At 34.8% G+C, this 25,208-nt stretch overlaps 2 protein-coding genes across 5 annotated transcripts; one reads left to right on the top strand and one right to left on the bottom strand.

The window, feature by feature from the left end:
* Positions 1-581: 581 nt before the first annotated feature.
* Positions 582-7,836, top strand: LOC128855288 (nuclear receptor binding SET domain protein). Of its 3 annotated transcripts, XM_054090046.1 has the most exons (7): positions 582-1,055; positions 1,117-2,151; positions 2,206-2,473; positions 2,615-4,527; positions 4,589-5,250; positions 5,324-5,452; positions 5,520-7,836. In XM_054090046.1, the coding sequence occupies exons 1-7, from the start codon at positions 764-766 to the stop codon at positions 5,796-5,798; spliced, it is 4,578 nt and encodes a 1,525-aa protein (XP_053946021.1). In that variant the 5' UTR covers positions 582-763; the 3' UTR covers positions 5,799-7,836. The 3 variants fall into 3 exon arrangements, with proteins under 3 accessions (XP_053946021.1, XP_053946020.1, XP_053946019.1); XM_054090045.1 differs by having other exon boundaries at positions 1,117-2,473; positions 5,523-7,836; XM_054090044.1 differs by having other exon boundaries at positions 583-1,055; positions 1,117-2,473.
* LOC128855289 (glycerol-3-phosphate acyltransferase 1, mitochondrial) lies at positions 7,488-25,208 on the bottom strand. 2 transcript variants are annotated; one of them, XM_054090047.1, is made up of 11 exons: positions 25,194-25,208; positions 24,476-25,112; positions 15,247-15,373; positions 10,571-10,735; positions 9,670-10,506; positions 9,484-9,614; positions 9,108-9,412; positions 8,857-9,044; positions 8,617-8,796; positions 8,241-8,562; positions 7,488-8,177 (listed from the first exon to the last, which is right to left on the bottom strand). In XM_054090047.1, exons 2-11 carry the CDS (start codon positions 24,586-24,588, stop codon positions 7,978-7,980), a joined length of 2,568 nt encoding a protein of 855 aa, XP_053946022.1. In that variant the 5' UTR covers positions 24,589-25,112; positions 25,194-25,208; the 3' UTR covers positions 7,488-7,977. The 2 variants fall into 2 exon arrangements, with proteins under 2 accessions (XP_053946022.1, XP_053946023.1); XM_054090048.1 differs by lacking the exons at positions 15,247-15,373; positions 24,476-25,112; positions 25,194-25,208 and adding an exon at positions 10,842-11,065.

Here is a 25,208-nt window from a genome sequence, read left to right as displayed (position 1 = left end):
ATCGCAAAGAGGATGAGTAGCTCGGCCAAACACCCAATAAAGCGTGTAAACGCCAATTATAGATATATTATATTATAAATATACATGTATGTATACATATACATATATAGTTAACAAACAAGTGCCCTTAAACCACATTTTAGTTTTATTTTAGGGTAGCGGTGCTTGTTTGCTTATTTGAACCACAGTTTAATGCAAAGACGAATTACAGCGCATATGCCCGATATATATGAAAGCTCCCTATAAACTCCTTATATTTATTTCTCTCAGGGGCAGTGATAGAATAGAATAATAAATATTTTTTGTACCAAGAAAAAAGCAACGGTTTGCGGATGGCGCATCATCACTACTTTATATTTTGTGTATTTGACAATTGGATCCAAATGTATACATGTGTATGTGTACATGATTTTTTTATATTTTTGGCTTTTCACTTACTTTGCTTCTTCTTTCTCTTCTTTTTGTTTGTTTATTTTCTGTACTGATATAACGATATAACGGTACTCAGGAAGGCACAATGTTGTATTTTCTTATTTTTATCTGCATCGTGGAAATTAAAATTAAAATGTGGCAGCACTCTTATAAACAGCTGCAACATTTTGGCGCGTATGTCGAATTTGCTTTGTGACTTCAGAGTCTGATGTTCTGCAATTTTAATATAAGTTATTTGTTTTATATAAATCAATGCGAGTCAATAAAGCTGTGCTTTTCTGTTAAGTATAAAGTGTTAGATTTAAATTAGCTGTTGAGTAAAGCAGGGAAGATGCGTTCGAACCGAAAGCAAACCACCGCTGTGGATAGGAAAAAGCGTAGCCGTATTGCTGGAGAGTCTGATGCATCTTTTGGCAGTCCAGTTGGAATTGATTCTATCACACACAACTCTAGCCAAAAAACTAAAAGAATGAATAGTGAAATTCGCAAGTTTGTTAATAAACGCAAGAATAGTGATCCGCGATTGGTGACGCCTCATGTATCTTCTCAAAAGGAGAGAGGACGAAACAAAACGTCGACTAATATTGGAACGAGCAGTAAATCATCATCGTCTACGCCACGGAGTAAGTTTCAAATATATTGTAGATCGTTCTACTTTTATAATATTATATTTGTTTTTTTAAGGAAAACGTGATTTGTTAGCAAATTTGCACTCTGATTTGAGCCCAAAATATATCGGATTTAGGACCCCGCCATCATGCTCTACTATGGTTGGCAATGGTAGTGAAAGCGACGGTAGCTTACAAACGAGAAGTGGCCGCCGTCGCAAATTGCAAGTATCCGAATTAGTAGATAGTGATAGCGAAGTTTTAGCCGACACCTCCACAGCATTACTAGGTTGTGTGAGACGTGCACATAACGAAGCATTAACACCTTCCCCAAATAGTTCATCGTCGCGTAAAAAGTTTGAAAGTCCCATTGATAAATTGCTTGCACGAAATGGTTCAGTGGTGGTGGATGATATTAGCAAAGAAAAAATAGTGAAAAATTTGGATGAGAGCCTAAAGTCCAAATTAACAACCGTAAAAAGTGAATGTGAACTTGAAACAAAAGAAGAATTCGATGAATTTCAGTGTGGGATTTTCAGAGCCAATAATTTGACAGATGTGGAGGAAAACCGAAAAATTTGTCAAACAATAGTTTTAGGGACTGAGCAGAACAAGGAATCTCCAGTAAACGAAACATCTCAACTCGTTAGCGATGTAAAAAGTGAAATAGTCTATGATGTACAGAATGAAGTAGGGACAAAAGCTGCCGCCCAAACAAAGGAAATTAGTCGTAAAGAAAATGAAGGATATTCAATAATTCCCGATGAACAAGAACATTCTGGTGAAAATTTTGTTGTAAATCCACTTGTAGCAGTTAAAATTGAAGTTGATAGTAGCGAAAATACTGCGGAAAGCCTCGAAAATCCTAATGGCAGCGGGGAGGCAAATCTGCAATACGACGGGGAAAGTGGGGATAGTGGCGTTTCGTTGTTATTACGCGAAGCAGTCGGCTTTAGCGCCAACTCCCCTTCTGCCTTTAGTTTAGATAGCGCAAAAGGGTCATCCGTAGTCACAGGAATGGATTGGATGTCATTTACAACAGGAGATCTCTTCTGGGGGCAAATATTCGCCTTTTGTTACTGGCCTTGCATCGTTTGCCCGGACCCTGATGGTAAGACGATAACTACTGATCGCAACGAACGTACTGACGAGGAGTTTGTATTAGTGCATGTACGCTTCTTTGCCGATAGTGGACGAAGAAATTGGGTGAAACGTGACAATCTTATTCCCTACACTGATCTAGAAAATTACAAGCAACAAATGCGCGAAATACGTAGGAAGTATGGCAAGGATAGTCAACAATACAAATTACTTTTACCGAAATCCGACAAAGTACTAATTTGGCGAGAAGCAATTAAAGAAGCAAATAAGGTAGCCGAAATCTTGCATGAGGACAGATTAAAGAAATTATTTGAAATGTACGAGCAGAAGAAGTAAGTCAAATTTATAAGACATAGCAACAGTATTGTATTCTTTCTATTATTGACGCACACATTTTAAAAATCGTTATATATATTCCCGCTTTTTGGTTTTTTATATTTATATCTGCACTGTATAAACCGTTCCATATTTAGAGCTTTAAAGAAGCAACAACGAAGGCAACAAAGACAACGAAATTTAAGCGCAGACAACGATAGCAGTACCAGTAGATTTCGACACGACTCGATGGAGAGTCGTATAGTGAAGAATCCCTTGGCTACAAGGAAACGTGCCCGTTCAACTTCGCCGTATAGCCCGGCTTTTTCGCCTCTAAAACAAGTGTCTGAAATCAAACGACGTAAATTAAGTGACACATCAACTCGAGAATTGCAGGCGTCGGAAAGCTTGTGTGGAGATAACACCGAAGCTCTTGAAAGTTATAAACATGAAGCTCCCGCTCAAAAAGAGAATGAAGAAGTAAATTCGTCCAGCTCGTTTACATCCTTGCACGCAGAAGAGCTAAGCAGCAGTGATGATTACAGAAATTTCTACAATGCAATGAAAGAATTTGTATTGCAAGATAATAAAGACGATATTTTGGAAAGAAGTTTGATTGTTGCAGCTCGAAACATTTGGGCCCTAAGGCAGATTAATCAACAACAAATGCAGCGGAAATTATTGTCAGGCAATAATGAGCAAGAGTTGGGTTCTAGTCTTGTGGAAAGTGGTAGTGGTAAAGGTACTGTTAAGCGACTTTCCAACAGATTGAAAACTATAAGGTACCGACATAGTTTACCAGCTAAAATTAATGACTCCCCATACCCAGAAACATTGGAAAAAAAGCAACGTGATGATCAAGAAGCCCGACAAATTGATAACAAGCCGAAGCGACAATTGAATCGACCCATAGAAGAAGTTATCGATGATATATTCAATTTAGATAACAAGTACTTATTTCGGGGATTAGCTCATGATCCCGTTTGTAAGTACTGTCTTCGTCCGAGTGATTCTTTGGTCAGGTGTGCCAAAGGTTGTCAATCATGGTTGCATGCCGATTGTATTCGAAAAACTTCAATTAATGGAAATATTGAAAAAAGAAATGGGCGCAGTAAATCAGAAAGTAGCAATTCAAGGCGGAATTCGTCGAAATGGTCCGTTGATACAAAAATGTCACTTGAAAAGCAAAGTACTCAATCAATCATTGGTGAAGAACAAACTGCAAGTTCATCGTCACTAGCTTCCTACCATGTTACTGCCGACGCCGAGACTGATGAAAAAATAGCAGAAATTACTTGCGACTCCTGTGCCCTAGGTAAACCACCCGCCTGCGCTGTATGTAAAAACGACAATTCGTCCGATCCAAGCAGAGAGGAACTTGTTGTTTGCAATATGTCCCAATGCTCCCAAGTATTCCATCCCGCCTGTTGCAGGTATTGGCCACAAGCGAAATTTACCAAATCAAAAAATAAGATTGAATCGTTTCGCTGCCCATCCCACGTGTGTCATACTTGTGTGTCAGACGATCCCAAGGGCAAGTTTCAACATTTACGAAATTCGAAACTTACAAAATGCGTCAAATGTCCTGCCAGTTATCATGTGGACTCTACGTGCATACCGGCAGGCTCACAGATACTTACTGCAGCACATATCATTTGTCCCCGCCACAGCAAATCCGGTAAAACCGATGGGCACGTGAATGTCAGTTGGTGTTTCATTTGCGTGGGTGGCGGGCAAGTTATTTGTTGTGAAACATGTCCCACTGCTGTGCATGCAAAGTGTTTAAATATCACGCTAGACCCAAGTGAAGGATACATTTGCGAGGAGTGTGAGTCAGGTCGTCTGCCATTGTACGGAGAAATGGTGTGGGCCAAGTTCACTTCGTTTCGATGGTGGCCGGCAATCATTTTACCACCCACGGAAATACCACAAAATATTAGACGGAAGTCGCATAATCCTCATGATTTCGTCGTTCGTTTCTTTGGTACACATGATCATGGGTGGATTTCTAGGCGGCGGGTCTATCTTTATTTGGAAGGCGACAGTTCGGAACCACCTAAAACAAAATCAAGTTAGACCTTTTTCTTTCCAAAATAGAAAATTTTATTTAAATTCGTTTACTTCGTTATTAGGTTTAGACCAGAGCTATAATAGAGGTGTAGAAGAGGCGAAACGAATTTACGAAATTATAAAATCCAAGAAGCTCGCACAACGTTTAACCAATGAGAGCAAAGAAAAGTTACACCCACAGCCATATGTGCGAATAAAGGTCAATCGCGCCGTCTATCCCGTTAAGCTCCATATTGACTTGGAAAAGGTGAGCAAATGCGAATGCAAAATGGACGACGAAGATCCCTGTGGACCAAATTCAAACTGCTTGAACCGCGTTCTCTATCATGAGTGCAATCCAAAGGTGTGTCCTGCGGGTGAGCGTTGTCAAAATCAAATGCTCGAATCTAGATTGTCACCACGTCTTGACGTGGTTTATCTGAAAGAACGTGGTTTCGGTTTGGTGTGTCGGCAACCAATAAGTGCAGGGGATTTTATCATCGAGTATGTTGGTGAAATTATCGATGACAATGAGTTTCGGCAAAGAATGTCACAGAAGTCTTTGGATCGTGATGAGAACTTTTATTTTCTATCTGTGGAGAAGGATTATATTATCGACGCGGGGCCAAAGGGAAATTTGGCTCGTTTCATGAATCATTCATGCGATCCGAATTGTGAGACACAGAAATGGTCAGTGAACGGTTTGAATCGCATAGCACTTTTTGCTATCAAAGATATACCAGCGGTAAGAAGTTTTTTTTTACAATAATTTACTCAAAAGAATTGGCGCATATGTAAATTCAATCTTCATTGCTTAGAACACAGAGCTTACTTTCAACTATCACTGGGATGATTTGTTAGGAAATGAGAAAAAAATTTGCTTGTGTGGCGCAGCCAAATGTGTAGGAGTAATTGGTGGCAAAAACAAAGAAGAAAAATTCCTCAAAGTAAATCCTTATTTTCCTTTAATGAGATTATATTACAGTTGTAAACATAATATTTCTCCCTTTTTAGCAGGAGAGTCCTGCAATGGAGGTCAATAAGACTAAGTCCGGTACTACACGCAAGAGAAAGCCATTGAAAAAGTTGCAGAATCGTGCCCGGGGAGGTAATGGGGGAAAAGCAAGCAAAAAGCGAACGAATGTTACTGTGAAGATTGAACCTCATACAAGCAATGAATTGGCAGATAAGCAAAAAATCGAAGTTGTAAATTCTTCATCGCCGCAAGGTATTAACACCAACGATATCACTGCCCATGACGAAGAAAATGACAATCGTACAAATATATCTTGATATAAATATTTTCCATTCGCAAATCTTTTCCTGTATGTATAGAGATAATATAACAAAATTCTGTTTATAACGTGAGTAAAAATTCTATTTTTAAAAACTCTGTAAATATTGTATACAATTTTGCAAGCAAAGAAAGAACAATTTTTACCCTCCATCTTTAAAGAAATCACGCTGATTTAAATTGATATTAGCTGTGTTTCTTCTTTATTTATTCTGAATCTTGTTGAATATTGTTAATGTATAAGATATTTATAAGTTCGATTCCGCTCGTTTGACCTCTTCCAATTTTGAAAGTTTTTGTAATCTCCCATTAGGCGTTTTTAAAATTCGGTAGCGCTAAGTAGCAAAGAACATGTAAAGACAATCGATTCAATTTCATTTAGAAATGTTGAATTGAACTACAAAATAATGTTAAAAATCGCAAAATTTTGTATTATGAATGAAAAAAAAAAAAGTAAATGTTTTTAGTGAAAGATAAGTGATATACACTATAAAATAAAACAAAAATAGTTCTTAGTCCTTCGATGCGATGTGGTTTTCAAAAAATGTCAAAATAGCATTTTCCGGTTTAAGGGGGAACACCACTGTGAACGCGGGAAAATTAAGTGATTTTCATGAATTTTTTTTTATAAGTAGGGATGATTATTTGAGGATCGGACAAATTATAATTTATTTAACATAGGTATATTCAAGTATACTGAATAAAAAATATAAAAAACTACAATTGTTATTGATATTAATGCAATGACGTCATAAAAAACTGATGCACCCTGGTGGCTACGATACAGCCGTGAAAAATCATCTGAAAGCAAAAAAACAAAAAAATTCTTAATCTACATATACATCAATGGCTATCGTCGTACGTGGCGGTTTTTATTTAATTTTTTTTTTTGAAAAAATGGTGTAGGTTTGAAAAATGAGTTTGTGTTTTCACCCTTTTTTTGTTTTCGAAAGGCTTGAAAAAAATTAATTTTTGGAATTTTTAAAAACGGCTATGTACGACTGTAGCCAATACATGTACAAAAATTAAAAAAAAAAAAATAGAATCGGTTCATAAGTCTTCGAGAAATCGAGGCCACCGTGTTCAGAAAAGTCCTTTTGAGAAAAACGCGTTTAAAGTTTTCATTGGCCGTTGTAACTCACTACCTGCACTTATTGTATTGGGTATATAACTTCGCCAATTTTCAAGATTTTAAGTTAAATTTTTTTTTACATATTTTTGTATATTACTTTTTCAAGAAAATGCAAAAAAAACGATTTTTTTTTTAAATCACAGTGGGGTTCCCTCTTAAGCATTTTCTTCCATAAGTCATTTCGAAAAGTTTCAAAATAATAATTTCAAGTTTGAGCTTTTTCTTCCATAAATCACTTCGAAAAGTTTCAAAATAATAGTTTCCGATTTAAGCATTTTCTCCTATAAGTCGTTTTTCGAATACAACTTAAAAATCTGCTTATTTCATTTTCCTTACTTTTTTCGTTGTTGTTATGGGAAAATAATGCCTTAAAGGATTTGAGTTTTATACATTTTACAAAGCAATTAAGGGGAATTTTAATTGAAAATATTCAAAGATGATGTGAATAACTTTCAGAATGTAAAATAAAAATTACCGAAAATCACTTCAAATCCGATCCAAGCTCACACGATATGCCACAGTAGTTATACTATATATGGGTAAATAATACAATATATTAAGTTCTGTAGAAATGCTTTCGTAAAAAATTGTTTTATTTTCACTCTTATTTTTTACAGAACCTTACGCATCTAAAGTTGTTTTATTAAAAAAATTTAGTTTGCCACAAGGCCATTTTTATGAATAATGTCACTAGAAATGTTAAGAACCACGGCTTAACTAATCTCAATTTGTACATTTTTTAGTTTAAAATATCTAAAATTACCGTTTAATGATCCATGTGACATGGTTTTTTTTTTTTGTTATATTTCAAACTATTTCGAATAGTCACTTTATTACATTGTTTTCTTCTAAGCTAAGCTATTCAGTCAATAAATTCATTTATTTTGTTGTTAGTTTTTGGATTACGTTGCGTTGAATTATTTCATTTAAACTGCCAACAACTATGTATGAGTATATGGAGATTCGTTGTTGTTAAGCAGAAGAAAAGGGCAACTACAATTCTAAAAGTGGGCCACATTTTCTTTGGCAATTTCTTGGTTTGTTATTTAAAACGGCAAGTATCCTGTTTTCGATGGAACAATTTTAGCTATTCTTCCAACGATTGTCTTAATGGATTCCTTCGATGTATCATACAACGTCCCGAGTGTCAAAAGTCGCAAACCGTGGTCATTACAAATCTCCAAAACCGACCACTTCTCCAACAATTTTAAACAATTTCGCACCGAGTCGGTTGAAACACTTTCAGCTGTAAGAAAGATATTTTTCATACATATTGTATAAATTCCGATTACTGAATAACTACACTTACCATAAGGACAAGCGCCACTTTTTACTTTATTCGAAATGTCATTAATAACAAATTTAATAAATTCAGATTCGAGCATAGGATTTTTGTACAGAATACTAAGTGATTGAGCCGCCGAGAGGTATGTGTGACTAAACGGCGCCAAAACTTCACAAAGCGCTTTCTGTTCAGTCAGTGTATCGTGCGCCAAAAATATATCAGGCTGTTCACTTTCATTGTAAACCTCGTCCGTCCCATATTCTGAGTCATCTGTGTCGTCTAAGTAAGCAGCAATATTGCGAGCTATTTTACGACTTTCGACATTACTATCAGGTTCTTCTTTTATCTAAGGGAACATTTCGTTAAGTGCAATTTAAACAATCAATGTGGCAATACTAACATCAGGCAATTTTATCAACCCATTTACAATCAGTTCATCTAATGAGACCTCTAAAAGGTTGCTTAACACTTGAGTTGGTTTATGCAAAATGAATTCATAACGCAGTACATCACAGTTTGCTAAAGCAGCATCAATGACATTTTTCCTTGAAACTCCCGGCATATTAGATTGGTCGTGGTCCTATTATATGAAAAACGTAAATTAAGATATATTTAAATATACCAACACCTAGAACATTACATTTCCATTTGACTTTCCGGCCACTGGCTTCGGCAATAATTCATGAAAGGTTATCATCAGTACAGATTGCAGGGCAAAATATGGTGTCAGCATATTTGAATAGTAAGACAACTCAATTAGACTCTCGATACTTTGTACAGGTTGAAAGTAAATTTGTCCGCGTTCATCCTGCGTACGCGTTATTAACGCTAAATAATCAACACCACTATTTGATAGCTAAATACAAATTTTGAAATTTTAGATGCTCATACCTTCACCCAATAAATCACATGAGTACTTGACTATATGCAGGGAATCTCCTGCGAAAGCCATGTCTTTACGGCCTTTTAAACGATCACGGAGTGAATCTAAGGCTTGCGCAATATCGGTTACTTGTGCGCCGGTACGAAAACGAGTTAGCATTAAAAATGCCAGTGCATTCGTTGACATGACCGATGTAGCCGCAGCGCAATCGAACACAACTTCTCGTGAAATGCTCTCGATTAGTGTACGGTGTTCTTCGCAAACCACATCAGTTCCATACAATGATGATGTTGACTGATTATGCTGTAAAGTCCTGTGGGGGAAAAGCATATTATCTTTTGTTAGTATATATGCATGTTTAAGTGGAAAGAATTTGAAATCTACCGTTCAGAGGGATTGTACACTTTGAAATGGTTATTGTCTGTGGCAATTTTGTTATAAGATTGAACGAGTTCCTTAATAGAGTAGGGTTCGTTGAAATCGATGCGCATAAGACCGTATTTCGAGTGCAGAGTCTGAAAGTGGTTTAAATTAACAATGAACTTTGGTACTACTAGGATGCAAACAAACCTTCCAAATTCCTGCCATTGCTTTCCAGAAGGACTCTGGTACTTTTTTTTCTCCTTTTTGCTCCCGCACAAAATTTCCATCTACAAGACGTTCATAGTTAACGGACACAGGTACCAACAGTGCATCTGGAATACTCCGGTCCATAAAGGCGTTCACAATCACCGATAATATACCTCCTTTAGGCATACAAGGTTTGCCAGTTCGTGTGCGACCACCCTCGATAAAGAACTCCACATTGTGGGACATTTTTAGTGCATGTTGCAGATACTGTTGTAAAATTGCGCGATAGAGAATGTCTTTTTTCCCGACAACAGGATCAATTTTTCGTTTAATGAAGAAAGCTCCAAGCCCACGTAAAAGCCCACCAAATACGGGAATTTGCAAGTTGTCTCCGGCGGCTACTAAAGGGCTACGTATATCATTATTTGTCAAAATAAATGTAACCATTATGTAATCAAGATGACTGCGATGCAATGGCAGAAATATCAATGGGATGCCTGGTGCGCGTTCTGATGCCTTTTTCAATGTTTCTATTTGCCTTGTGTGTGTAACGACGCCAGACAGAAAGCATGGAAGTAGTTTGTAGAGCAGCCACGAAGTTAGCATTATAAGGTAGTGGTTAAGCGTAGATCGCATGTTCGTTAATATTTTTTTGGCACGGTGCTCTTGGCTTAGCAGGATTTCTTGGTAATTTTTAGCCTCTTCCTCTACATCGCTTGTTTCACCATTTAAATTAAAAGTTTTATGAGACTCAATCCTCTGTTCACGCACAATCTGTTCAGCAGCTTGCTTAATCGCACGCTGTAGCATTGGATCATCTTGAACAGCACCGGAAACCTGAACCAAAACATGATTTTATATTGTTATTTTACATATAGATAATATGTTCATATGCACCCACCTGTGGATATTCAAACCGTTTTATGCGCAAGCATTGTGCAACAAACGGAAAGTAAACACCCCAGTCAAACATTGAATGATACGGTTTCCGGCCGGCATGTGGAGTCAACTCCAGCAAGTTGTTTGTACCCTGGGCGTGTGTTAACGCATTTGGTTGCTTTGTTTCCTGTAAATACACAAAGTGACTTTATACCTATTTGTGACGTAACAAATGACAATTGCAATCTTATTTGACTAATTATGTATAGCTAATGCCGGCCATAATCACTGACCTCAAACCAACCACGCGCGCGGAATTCATCGTCCGACATCGTACACCTAAATCCAATACGTTCACAACAATTGGAATGTTGCACCAACTACAGATTTCTAATAAAATATTGTTAGTAGACCCTTCACCAATCTGGCAAAAAAAAATGCACTACACACAAAAATTTATACGCGATACAACTGTAATAATACACTGAGCCCGCTGCATGGAGCACCAGACACAAATATGCAATGCAAAAACAATTGTCAAACAATTGTAGTTGCCAGACTTAACACTTGTAATCTAAATTTTGAATTTTTTATTTGTATGTAGTAGTTTTTAAGAAGCCAAAATATAATATGTATAATAAAATATATCGATATGAAATATTCGTAAGAAAACTAGCTTTTGAAAATATATTTTTTGTTTTTATGCTGTTTTCTAAAAGATCAATGGTTTCGTTACTTGTGTGGCCGTCTGAAAATAAACGTTGTTCAGATCAATACCATCCAATTACGGCCATAAAAAATCTGACCCAGATCCGACAATTTTGCTTGCTGACGAATCCTCCGGGGTGGAAATGGGCCTCATCACTCAAGAAGATATTTTCGGCTGTTCTTGAGCGACTTGCACGGTTTTTATTCTTCACATCACTAACTTGTCCCAACATCTCGAATTGTTTCACCAATTTCTGTATTGCGGTCCGACAGGGTGCTTCACGATGATCCAAAAATGTTCGAGTTTTACGAACCGTCTCTGCCACATTTTCACCATTTTTATAGTGAATTTTAATAATTTCAAAGCGTGTATCGTTCCATTTTTATTAATGGCGTAGTTTCTACTTGTCAAATATCAAAAAATTACAGCTTCAAAAGTGACATCTACAGAAATAGCGGGCTATTCAAAATAACACCTGTTATTGGAAAATCCTTTATATTCTTGGCTTTCCGCTTACTTTTGCTTGTTCTTCCTCTTCCTTTAGCTTGTTTACTTCCTGTACTGTACTGGTTGTTTAGACTATTTTGAGATCACCACGGAGTGAAAATTGAATAAGAAAGAATGAGAACACCTCCAAAGAGGAATAGCTGCTGCTATTGGTCGGGCTAGTCACCGACCCAGCAGCTCTGAATGGCGATCGCTGTCAGAACTAGGTAGGGGCCATACAGCACTAAGGACCTTAGCGGTTGATACTGGTCGGGCACATTCAACACCTGTTAGTTGAGCTTTCGCCAACTACAGCGGGCAGTAACCGCATACCCTCCGGCACACTGAGTCTGAGGGGTCGCCCGTCTACGGCAGGGAGAAGAGCAGAAAATGGGACAACCCCCCAACTTTGACGCCACCCGGATGTCCTGGTGACCTGGACGATATCAGGAGGGCTGGGTTGAGTGGCGAGCGTAAAATGGTACCTGCGTTATATGGAGGAGAGTAAAACTTCAGAAGCAGCTTTTCAATTGGTCAACCAGCACACAACCTAAGGCGACAAAGAGCGAGCGCAGAGGGACATTTAACCTGTTACTGCACCCGCTGCTGATCGGCACTAAAATGGAAACGGGCAGAATCATTGCCTCTTACAGCGGTACCTAACAACAGGGTATTCCTGCAGCGGCAGTCCCGTGGGGTGAGAGTGAACAGTACTCAAGCTATTCGGATGTCCTTAAAGGCAATCGACTAGCCGGCGTAGGAACTGGAACGGAGGACCTCAATGTGCCCCAGTTGGTACTAATGGATGAGATGTTCAAAGGCACCCGTATCCGCTTTCTTTCTGTGGGCTTTACTTCAGGCCGGTTCTTCTACTTGTGGACTGTAAGAACGAGCGGACTGCAGAAAGGCCGGTACAATTTTTACGGAAACCGTCAAAGTGCTATAAACAAGACAATTTTTTCGACATCGTTACTGCAAATAGTGCGTTGCCATTCCTGTACATTCATACACGAGTACATACATACATATGTATGTATGTATGTGTGTGAACTGACATTGCCATGAACACGCCACACTTTCAATTCTAACCGCTTCAATTGGGCGGCTTACTTCATTTGATGACAATACGTATCAGAATCAAACACTTGGTTATTTCCACAAAACATGCAGCATTACCTGCTGTGCGCATGTGACAGAGTTTGAGAACGTTTCGGGCATGTGTGCGTGATCCACTCTTCATTATCAGTAACCGTTCGGTTTCAAAATTGTATAGCATGAAGTTTTCTCTTTATCCAGCATTCTTCAAATAGTCTAAAACTATTGGGCTCTAGATGTTTAGTTCCCTAACAATGTTAAGACCACTCAAGTAGGTGGCGCACTTTCCCTAATTTTTGCAAATAAGTGCACAAAATGTGCGTATCTCTAGCATGGAAGTGTCACTTTTTCTTTCAAATTTAGAGAGATGGATGTTTTTTGTCGTTAACGAAGGCCTAGTTGCAAAAATGAGAAATAAATATTACACATTTTTGTGTTATTGAACACGAGATTATTCGCTTCCTTTGAAATATCAAAAGGTTAACATTTGAATCAATTAAATATTGGAAATAAAATGTTTTACCGAATTTATGAATAAAATAACTTTTTTTACAAGGGACATTCGATCGCATCACCATTTGAAATGTTTCCATTTTTGCTGAGTAAAAATAAAAACGACCTCTATTTTGTAGAAGTCATGCAAGTGATTATAATGGCACACGCTCTGTCTATGGCTAACAGATTTTATGTCTCCACTATCAATTCATCTGGTCGTACAAATATTAAAAACATGAAGCATTGAAAAATATATGTTTGTGTCAATTTAATTGCGTGCACATCATTCCTCTGAGCCCTCCGCAATGATTCGCTTATTCTATTAAGTAAAAATATGTGCATACATACATATTTTCAATAATAATGAATTTTATTTGTCAATTTTAATCTGACTAAATTTGAAATTTGGTATTTGCTAAATTAGTTCTTTAAATTACTGTTTTAAATTTCAAGTTTGATATCTGCATTCATGTTCTTTAAAAAGATATTGTAAATATGCTATTAATATTTAGTTTCATAGCTCCAATTTTTAAAAATCAACAAATGACATCACAAAAATCGATTCTGTCTTGACCGCTTGTTAAACTTTACTTACGTATAGTCAATGCAAAATTTTCTTATATACTTCTTACAATATTAGTTTGGGGAAAAAGAAATATGTACATTATTTTTGCGTACAGTTTTTGAGCAAATGATTTAAAAGTGTTTTAAGGTCGATCTTTAGCTCCTGGGCGATGCTACGACTACTAATATGCCGGTCAACTTTGATTATTTCTGTGATTTTATCGACATTTTCTTTAAGATCAAAAATGCCTGAACGGCATTGTCGAAACCAAAATTGCACGTAATTAGCTGTTACTGTATCGGCACCATACCGAGCTTTCTCTTTGTTGACTTCTATTCTGACCTGTAATCTATAACGCACAACTGAATGGAACAAACAAAAAACAGCAAAAGATTTCTTTTAGTGTAGAATATCACCTTGACAACATGTATACACTTTAAATTGTTTGATCGATACTTTACGAGATATCGATCACTACAACCATCTACCGAAAAAATAATGGGGGTTTTTCCCCAAACTAATATGAATAGAAAATTTTAAATTTTTTCAATACAAACAACTTTTTTTATTAATTTGTAAATATCTAGAGACGTTTAACTTTAATGAAAAATGCTACAAAAATATAGCAAATTTAAGTTTTGATTAGTTAACGGATTCTTCAGATATGCGATATTTTTGTGTTAGTTGGCGATATCGTGAAAACTACATGACAGAAAAGAAATTATGTGGATTTACGGACTCAACGACTGATTTCACAGGGGAATTAGGTAATCTGTTTCTTGGATAAAAAAATGATTAATTATTTGTAAATTAGTGTTGTCGAACAGCATCTGCTGCTAAATAACAAAAATTATTGAATTTCGCACAATCAAAGATGGCTAAGTGAATGCCGCATTGCCGTTATGTGCAATACATTATTAATTACAACGGATCATGATCTCGATCTGAAATACCTTTCTAATATATTTCGATATGATAGTGATTTGGCTAATAATAAAAGTCTACAAGCTTTGTTTCTCTTTTACTTTAAAGTAAGTATACGTTTCAATAGAAAAATGTTAAAGAAAAGGAGCAATATTAATAAGAAAAACAACTAATTTACTAGCAAAACAAAAAAAAAAAAAAAAAACAAGCGGAATATTGCCATAAAGAATTCCATAATAGCAGGAAGTGATATTTAGTAAGAAACAAAAGAAATTTGTAATTAAAATAAATATACACACATGTACACACATATGCATATGAACATATTTATGTACAGATGTGTGTATATATGTATGTACATACAGGCAGAAATGATAAGAAATCGTTTTAATCCGTTTGTAATCATTTAATATACATCACTTACCTCTTTGACATTGCTACGCAGCGTTGTTAGGAGTTCATTACCCATAGAATTCAACTTTACCATCGATGGCCGATAATCAATATTCAATTTCAAAAAAGGAAACAGATTGGCTAAGATATCAAGAGCTCTGAAAAACAAAAACAAAAACAAAAAACAATATATCAACGCTATGAATGAAACAAAGGTTTATTCACTTATATTGTAAAAAATATCACTCACTTCCTGCAAGAGTAGCATAATCCAAAAACAAATTTTGTTTAGGTATGCAGAAATTACCACCATTTTGTGCTGTGAAAAATTCTTGCCGATATCTATTAGTATCATATCATTACATAGATGAAAATGTGTATTTACTTTTACTTAGGCAGGCATAGTATATTGGTAATTTTGAAGTTGTTTTTATTTTTGAGTTAAGACGCTCTTTCAGCAAACAAGTGTATGATAATTAATAATAAACAAAGAGTTAATAAAAACGTGTGGAAGCGTAAAGAAGCCTAAAAATACTTGTATATTTCAAACTATACCCTACAGCATAAAAATGGTTGAATCTTCTCAAAGAATACTTAGGGCCTACATATACATATGTACATATAATATAAATCTTGGTTGCCGCCACCGTCAATGGTGATGTGTGGAAGCCGAAAGGTAAAGCCAAAAATCACTTCACTTACACAGGACGGCAACAGCCTCGCGAGTTGATTACGTTTGCTGGTTCTAAATTGCGGGTTCAAAGTACATGATTACATATGTATATGTGCACACGCAGTAAAATACCATAAGTATGTACATATATAAAACATAATGTGCGTATGTTGACATATACCATATTATATACATACAAGTAGTATTACATTGTATCAACTAATAAGATAACACTAACAGCTCTTGAAGTTATCAATAAATTTGTGAAACTGTCCAACGGGGGCAGCAGTACTAGATTCAAATTCGAGATCGGAAAAATACAAATGCACTTATGTATATTCATTCAGGCATGCAAAAAAGTTGTTAGCTGTTTAAGTTATTGTTAAAGATGAAAAAGATATTTACTACCGAATAAACATAATCGAGTTAAAACTTGATTATCTTTAAATTAGGTAAGTGTGTAGATTACGTTTAGCTAATATTTGTTTAAAGCTGTATATAAAAGTTTAATTGCCCCTTTTGAGTGTTTAATAATTAGAACTCAGAGTACACTGTGGGAGAGTTCACATACATACATATGTAAGTGGAGAAACCAGGATAAGCTTGTTATTAATTCAAAGTCCGCACGCCACGGTTTCGCTATCAGTGATTTCTGCGCATGGCGGAGTGATGCTAGCTGTCGTTCCTAAGTTATGTATACACTCGTGCATAAATATATGTTAATACATTACAGTATATGAATGGAAAATATCTGCGTTTGCATATTCGTATGTATGTATGTGTTTCGTTCGGGGTGGCGTGAAATTGTAGATTTATTTGATTTTTTTATTTATTTTGTATTGAAATTGTAAGTAGACAAAATTTTCTAAGTCATTCACTATCAATATATGTATATATGTATCATTCATTATAAATAACTGTTTAACTTTGAATATAAATATTATTTTAGATACATTCATGTCTTTATTATATTATACTAGCTTTAAACCGCGGTCCCGCTCGCATAGGAGCAGTTTTGAGGGATTTAGGATATGTACATATATAAAATAATTACAAACAATAATTTCATTGAAAATAATTTTTTATTAATAACTATAATATTACAATACTCGGCATACGCTGCTATGCCTCGTTGAATAAAATCAAAACAACCAATCAGAAAAATATCAAGCAAAATTATTTTTATTAATTTTCTATCTCAAACCGTTTTTGAACTTTGCATTTGGGTCATAGTTGAACAGCTTATGCGGATTATGAAGTCTAGAGTTTGCTATAAATAGTGGGAAATAGGAAAAACTAAGATTTTTTAGATTAGATTTATGCAGATATTCGATTATTAGTGACGAATGAGAGTGTTGGCGCGGCCTGGGGGCTGTGGGAGGGAGTTCCATCAAAAAAACATGCCTATAACCTTCATTGGGTGAAAATATGAATGTAAAAACATTTTTACTTCATTTGGTGTTGTCGTTTCGTAGTGATGCGCGGACAACGTACAGACATTCACCTTTATATAGTATAGATTTATAAAAGCAAAAATTTAAATTCATATACATGTTGTAAAAATCCAAGTGTTAAATAAATCCTACAAAGAAAAATCGTTCTTGTAACAAAATTATGGTTCAGCAGTAGCGATGGTATTACCCCAATTGTTGTTGTGTTTGTTGTAACATTCCCTATAAGTATTTGAGTATAATTTCGCTGTTGACTACTTTTTAACCAGAAAGTAAGGTTATAAATTCCCCTTTCTCATTTCAGTACTGCCGTTAACTCTGCATACTACCGTACCAGAAATAAGTTGCTGAATGTAAATGACTTTGTCCATGTCAAAAGCAGTGTTTTCCAAAGATCATTTTATATTTAATTGTTATTATTTTTTTTATTAGTATAATACTAACAATACTTTACGTTGTGTATATTGTGTTATTTCTATTATTTCTAATGATTTCTACACATTTTTGTTTAAATGCTATATATCTTGTCTTGTGTTTTGTGTCCATTGGTAATGTATTATACAATTTCATACCAATATAAAACACTGAATTTTGTGCTTTATAGTTTTGTCTATACCCAATTCTAAGATCATCATTATTTCTTACTTCATATTTTTGTACTTCTACGCATTCAATCCTATTTGCTAAATACACTGGTGCATTTTTATTTTTTATTTTGTGGACTGCCATAAGGGTGCTTAGTTCAAATTTTTCTTTTATATTAAGCCACTTTAAAGACTCTAACATTGACTTAATTGATGTATGTACTGTACTAAGCAGTAGATCTTATACCTTTCAATATACATATGTATGTATGTCGCATGCCCTTATTCTGCAATTCTAACAATCTTTCCACTTTTGTTTGATTGCAGCATGTATGTATGTGTATGTTATCATGGCAGTATATATTGTTTTTTTGTTAATATTATTGCATATTTATTGAATAGGATCCTTAAATCGGTATTTACACCATTAGGTGCAGTCATGAATATAATTTCCCTAAAATACCTCCGAATCGCGGATTGTAGATGGAAATACCAGACGAAATGCAAAATTGCCAGAACGTTATGGACCACCTACAACCTCAACATTGATAAACATGAAACGACGGGACGCCTGGAGACTAACGGCAGTCATAACTGGCTTTTGGTCTATCGGAGAACAAGCAGTCAAAATGGGAACTCCTCACAACACACACTGTCACAGTTGTAAACAACCAGAGAAAAGACAAACGATTTTCCATTTCCTCTGTGAATGCCCTGCCTTATGGAAAGAGAGAATGTCAATCCTGGGCAAACCACTGCTCGGGAGGCTCCAACAACTGTTTGACTGTGACGTCAACAACCTAATAAGGTTCTTAAACCCCACAGACTAGATATAGCCATTCTGTAAATAACCGTTAAACAAGTTGGTAACGAGGATGTGGCAACAAAATGGTGAGGAAGCACTTGTTAGATTCTGAAAGAATCACCACTTTAACCAACCCACCCAACCCAGGATAATGACAAAGACATTAAAGTTGGAGAAGGTATTAAAAAAGGAAATAAGGTAAAAATAGTAGAAGGGATTAATTGGAATATATTGGAATAATGAGAAATCATTTGAGTACATTCAGCATTTTTCGGCAAGGTAGCGGAGCACTTTATGTTTGAAGCACGAGCTTTCTTTTATACGTTTAATTAATGAGGTAAGGTATTCCAAAGACGGACCGAGAACATAAAGTATTGACGTTCAGTCACCAAACAACTGAATATGCATATGATTTTATCGAGTAAAACTAAACATTTTAACATTTACTAGTTTACATTCGTTCCCACGACAGTCGGTTCTACGTAACCGGAACGACGCGGATTTATATCCGACCAAGGACTGCCACTGCAGCATTCCCCGTATATGTATGTATAAAAACAATAACAACTATTTTACATTTCCTTTACATTTCTAAGCTTCGATGGAAGGAGCATATAAAACTTAAACGGCATGAAATCCATCTGAAGATAATAAAAATGAACTGGCTAATTGGACGAAGATCAAAACTATCTATATATAACAAAAGATCTATATATAAACAAATTATAAAGCCTGTGTGATCCTATGGAGCTTAACTACGGGGATTCGCCAGTCAAAGTAATATAAATATACTTCAACGACTTCAGAATAAAATCTTTCGAGATATTCTCAACTCACCTTGGTTCGTACGCAATAAAGATATTCATCGTGACCTCTAGATCCCTACAGTCGCTGAAGATATTAAAAAACAAGCAGAAGCCTACTTCCTCAGGCTTCAAAGGCCCGTGAATAAGGAAGCTAACAAACTCCTCCACACTTCAGGCCTAACCCGACGGCTCCATCGAATCAAACCACATGATGTGGCATGATGGCTGTTAACTTAAGGAAGGGACTATGCAAATCTCTTCACAAAGTTCTCTTTATGTTACTAAAATTGTACTGGTCATTAGTTTATGTGTAACTAGTTGCAGTGTCAACAAACAGTGTTATGTATTTTATATTGTATCAAAAAAAAAAAAAAAACAAATTTCTAATTCAATCAATCGATTCTTGTGGTATTCCTTTTTTAGTCTTAACATTTTGAAATTTTACCATTTACTTGCGTTCTTTGGTGTCTATCTTCTAAGTATAACTTAAAATATTCTAGTTCCATGTTTCGAAACCATATTTACGAAACACCCATGGGAATTTCCAGAAAAAAACCTTTTCAATAGTTTTTAATGTATCAATAGACCTGAATTCTTCAAATCTGTTTGCTTTTTTTTTACTTTCTGCACCGGAGTTATTATTGACTTTTTCAGTGAATTTCGAAATAAATTTTTTGCAAACCATTATTTTGCTCCAGTAATCTGTAGTCATTCCCTTGCTTATTCCTAAGAAATCTGGTTTAGTTTTCAGGGTTTTACATATATTATAAAGTTCAACTAATGTAATCTCTCGATATTTAAATACGCTTTTGATATATTTAATGTAATTTACAATTTGGCGTATTAAGGTCTTCTATGGTTTGTATAAAATAGTAATTAAATTTATTTGTATTTTTATTCCCTATGTATTTATTATAATATTTTTTATATGTTTGTTGTTTGTGTTATTTATTTCCATTTTATATTTCTTATTTTTGCGTATAATTTCCATTTTTCAAGAGTATTTGCCACTTTTAATTGATATGCTTTAATTTGTTCTATTTTAAGTTTTTCTAGACTATGACCGAACTATTAATAAAAAAATATTTACATAACCTTTTTGCGCAGTTTAAATATTTATATTCGCGTTTGAGAAATATAATACATTTAGAGATTTAAAACTTTTTTTGCTGCTAAATGCTACGCCAATGCAAGCTATACCACAATTTTGCTTATTTTTCTAGTCCTGTCGATAAAGGATATGCTGATACTGAACTTAATAATCCGGAAATAGTGGGCTTTAAATACGTATTGTTTGTATTCATGTAGTATATATACAGATGTGTGATATAATATATTAGTTGCCTCTGAGTTGCTCCAATTAAAGTGGCAGAGGTTAATAGATTCGATTTGTAATAAAATATCAATTCGAAAGGGTAGGACGCTGCAATATGGAAACATTAGCATTCTTCGTACTTAATCTTTGTCTCGCGTAAATAAAAAGTGAATAAATATTCGTTTGGGCAACGAATAAAAAATAAGCAAAAATAATTTATTGAAAAAAAACTCGTTTTAACCTATTAAGTTCCCCTATCGTGTAAATATCGAAAGATCATTGGAAATTTGTTCGCGAAAAATATCATAAAGTTAAGCTAACGACAGATATAAATTGGTGTTGGCAAAATTGGGTAAACAACCGACTTAATAAAGCAATATCAATATACCATACATATTTACGTAAAGAGTTGACGCTTACACCCTTGTAGGCGGAGCTCCTCCTCTAATTTTTGGTATGCGTCTTGATGAGAAAAATACCTAGAGGTAAGTCATTGCCTGACGAGAGGCGATCGCTAATAAAAAAACTTTTACAATAACGTAGTCGATATGCACAATATAAAGCAAATTATATAAGGGGTTTTCCTATAACAGGTGTTATCTATTGTTATCGAGACATGATTAACGATTTTTTAAGGCCGGAATCGGATGGTATTGATCTGGACAACGTTTATTTTTAACAAGATGGCGCTACGTACCACAGAAGCAACGAAATCATTGATCTTTTACGGGAAAAGTTTCCGGATCATGTTATTTCTCGATCACAATAGGCTACCGAGATCTTGTGATTTAACACCTTGTGACTTTTTTATTTAGGGCCACGTGAAAGAGAAAGTCTACGCCAACAGCCCAGGGTCGATTCAAGACCTCAGAGATGGAATACGTGAGGCTATCGAGGACATAGGGCAGCCACTTTGCAATTCGGTTATGGAAAATTTCATGCAATGGATATTGTCCTGTAAGCGTGGTCGCGGTGGTCATTTGCCTGATGTTATTTCTACTATTATCGGCATACCTTTCTCTTTATAATGAAATAAACATCTGATCATTTATATTAAAAAAATAGCATTTTTCTTTGAATATCAAAATAACACGCTTATTGGAAAACCCTTTACACATAATAATAATGACTATTTAAAAGATGTTAACAGCTGACATCTCAGTAGCGTATCTCAAAGAAATGTTTAAAGTATTTTAACGTTGGCCGACTGAGACCCGCGTTTTAGCACGTTGGCCGTTGTTTGTATGTGAGGTCTTGAGATAAATATGAATTTTGTCATATGAGCTAGCAACAGATATAGAAATGTTGGAAAATTTTGCCGAAACAGCCACAGGGATAATGAGAGTAAAACCGTACTCTTTAAAAATATATTTTTGTTTTATTTGTTGTAGGTATGTTCAGAGGCATCTTTTATTTGGACAATAACGTTTATTTGCACTATAGTAACGGCTATGCTACCAGTAAACCTCTGTTTCAAATATGTACATCCGGTGAAGAATTGTCAATCTAACAGTACTGCCCAAAAAATGTCCGCTATTTCCATGGGAACAGTGATTGTGTGAGGAAATACTCGCAAATGAATGAAACTAAAAATTTATAAACAGAAAATTTAAATTTTGTAAAATTTCAATTGTTTCCAATCGTTTTCTTTTCCAGTAATAATGCATGTTTTTTCTCAAACTATCAAAAGTAATTAAAACTTTAAAATCAGAAATTTTTCCCGATTGCTTCCTTTTCCAGTAATAATGCATATTTTTTCTCAAACTATCAAAATTAATTAAAACTTTAAAATCAGAAATTTTTTTGTAAAATTTTTTTTTTTTTACAATCGCTTCCTTTTCCAGTAATAATGCGTGTTTTTCCCTCAAACTATCAAAATTAATCAAAACTATAAAATCAGAAATTTTTTCAAAAATTTAAATTTTTCCAAATTGCTTCATTTTCCAGTAATAATGAGTGTTTTTTTTTTTTGTCAAACTATCAACAATTTTTTGTCAAACTTAAAAAGCGGAATTTTTTTTGTTATATTTAAATTTTTTCCACTTGCTTCCTTTCGCAGTAATAATGATTTTTTTTTTCCAAACACGCCCATATACTTCAAGGCATTCCACCCAATCTATGCCCATTGTGCAACTCCACCCTGAGTATAAATCACATTCTGTCTTCATGCCCTAACCTTGCATCGACTAAACATCATTACTTTCGCAACATTGACCCTCTTGAAATATTAAAAAATCCAACCGAAGCCAACATATCTATATTATATAACCACCTCAAAGATACTGATCTACTTCGTCGGATCTAATCGAGCCATAATCAACCTGCCAGCCGAGAGCCTCCGATGCGAGCGCTGCACTACTTTTAGTTTGTATAATAATTTTATTGTTATGTAAACCTTTATAAAATAAAAAAATAAAAAAAAATTTTCCAAACGATCAAAATTAATTAAAACCTTAAAAACAGAACTTTTTTTTCTAAAATGTAAATTTTTAACAATAGCTTCATTTTCCAGTAATAATGCTTCTGTTTTTCTCAAACTTAATTAAAACTTTAAAAACAGAAATTTTTTGTACAATTTAAATTTTTTACAATTGCATCTTTTTCCAGTAATAATGAGTGTTTTTTTTTGTCAAACTATCAAAATTAATTAAAACTTTAAAATCAGATATTTTTTCTAAAATTTAAATTTTTTACAATTGCTTCATTTTTCAGAATAATGCATGTTAATTTCTGAAACTATCAAAAACAATTAAAACTTTAAAAACAGAATTTTTTTTTGTAAAGTTTAAATTTTTCCCAATTGTTTGCTTTCGCAGTAATAATGCCTGTTCTTTCTCAAACTATCGAAATGAATTACAACTTTAAAAACAGAAATTTTTTTTTTTCAAAATTAAATTTTTTTTTTAATTTCATCTTTTCTTGCGTGTTCTTTTTTTCTCGAACTGTTGAACTCTGGCTAGGCAGATATGTGTCGTTTTCTACCCTCTACAAAAAGTGAGTAATTGAAGTAAATCGTTCAGTTTTATAAGCAAGGCGTATGGCAATATTTTCGCAATGTTGCTATATAATTGGATGCACTTTTTTTCGAGGAAGTAATAAATTGGTCGGGTAGTGCGGGGTGACAGCAATGCATATAAATATATGTAAATGCCAAACGAATCCAAGTTTAAATCATGGATTATGAGAGCTGATCCCTACATTTTTTTAAGAAAACTTTGGAATATGTGACGTGGACGAGATACGCGAAGCTACTTCAAAACCATAAAATGTGATCGCATATTTCGTCCCGAGCCTTTTACTTTAGTACATACGTATACACAAATGTATATGTATATGTATATGTATACGTATGTATAGATATTCTATTTTACTTGAATAAACATAAGATACTTAAGTACGAAGGAAATACATAAAAAAGATAAAAGACAATGGCAAGTTAAAAAAAAAAATACTTAACCGAATTAAATTCAGTCTATTTGCATACTTAGCTATAAATATATATTCAATACTCATACAAATTTACGAATTCATCAACTGCCCAAACTACTGACGACTGCAACGGTTGATTATAAACAAAATGCGATATTGAACTTGGCGTGACACAGCGCTCAAGTTGACTGAATTACCTTGTTTTGGCGTAGATATAGTAGACGACGAGAACCACAGAAGCTACCTCGACACAACCGATGGTGGACATTTCCACAGCACCTTGCACAAAGTTAAGCACTGAAGCCAGCATTTTAGTGCCTTAACTGTAGGTTTAAGTTTTTGGTTTTTTTATGTTTTTATATATTTCTTCAGTGCATACATATGTATGTATGTGCTTGTTTTTCTTTTGATTCTTCTTAGTATTGTACTTTTTAAATAGTAGAATCACACGATCGCTCTAATTGCCGACATGCATGTTTACTTACTTATGTATATGCAAAAAATCGTTCATATTCAACAATTGAATGTTTTTTTAGTAATTGCGCCGCTATAGTCTATTTCAATGATAAGCAGAACGGCTGATGCTGAGGCGGGCGACGTATGATCTGTGACGTTACAGCTGGAAAAATATCGTACGAGACAAATTCGATTGCCACAACCGAGTTAGTAGAGGATTCACTAGTGCTAAGTATTCGCATACACACACACGTGTAAATTATATTAACTGGCAATTCATCAGTTAGCCAGGCAATCGCTTGTGCATTTATTCTTCTCTATTAAAATTCATGTATCTTTTTCGATTATGTTGATATTCCACTTAATGATGCCGCCATACTAACAATACGAAGTGATAAAATTAACTATGCATTACGAGTATAAGCAACAACTAAATACAAACTGTAGAATGCTACGCACAAAAAGGCTATTAAT

This window comes from Anastrepha ludens, chromosome 2 (genome assembly GCF_028408465.1).
Source record: "Anastrepha ludens isolate Willacy chromosome 2, idAnaLude1.1, whole genome shotgun sequence".
Lineage (NCBI taxonomy): Eukaryota > Metazoa > Arthropoda > Insecta > Diptera > Tephritidae > Anastrepha > Anastrepha ludens.
Note: the sequence above shows the minus strand (reverse complement) of the source record. Positions and strands in the feature narration are given on the sequence as shown.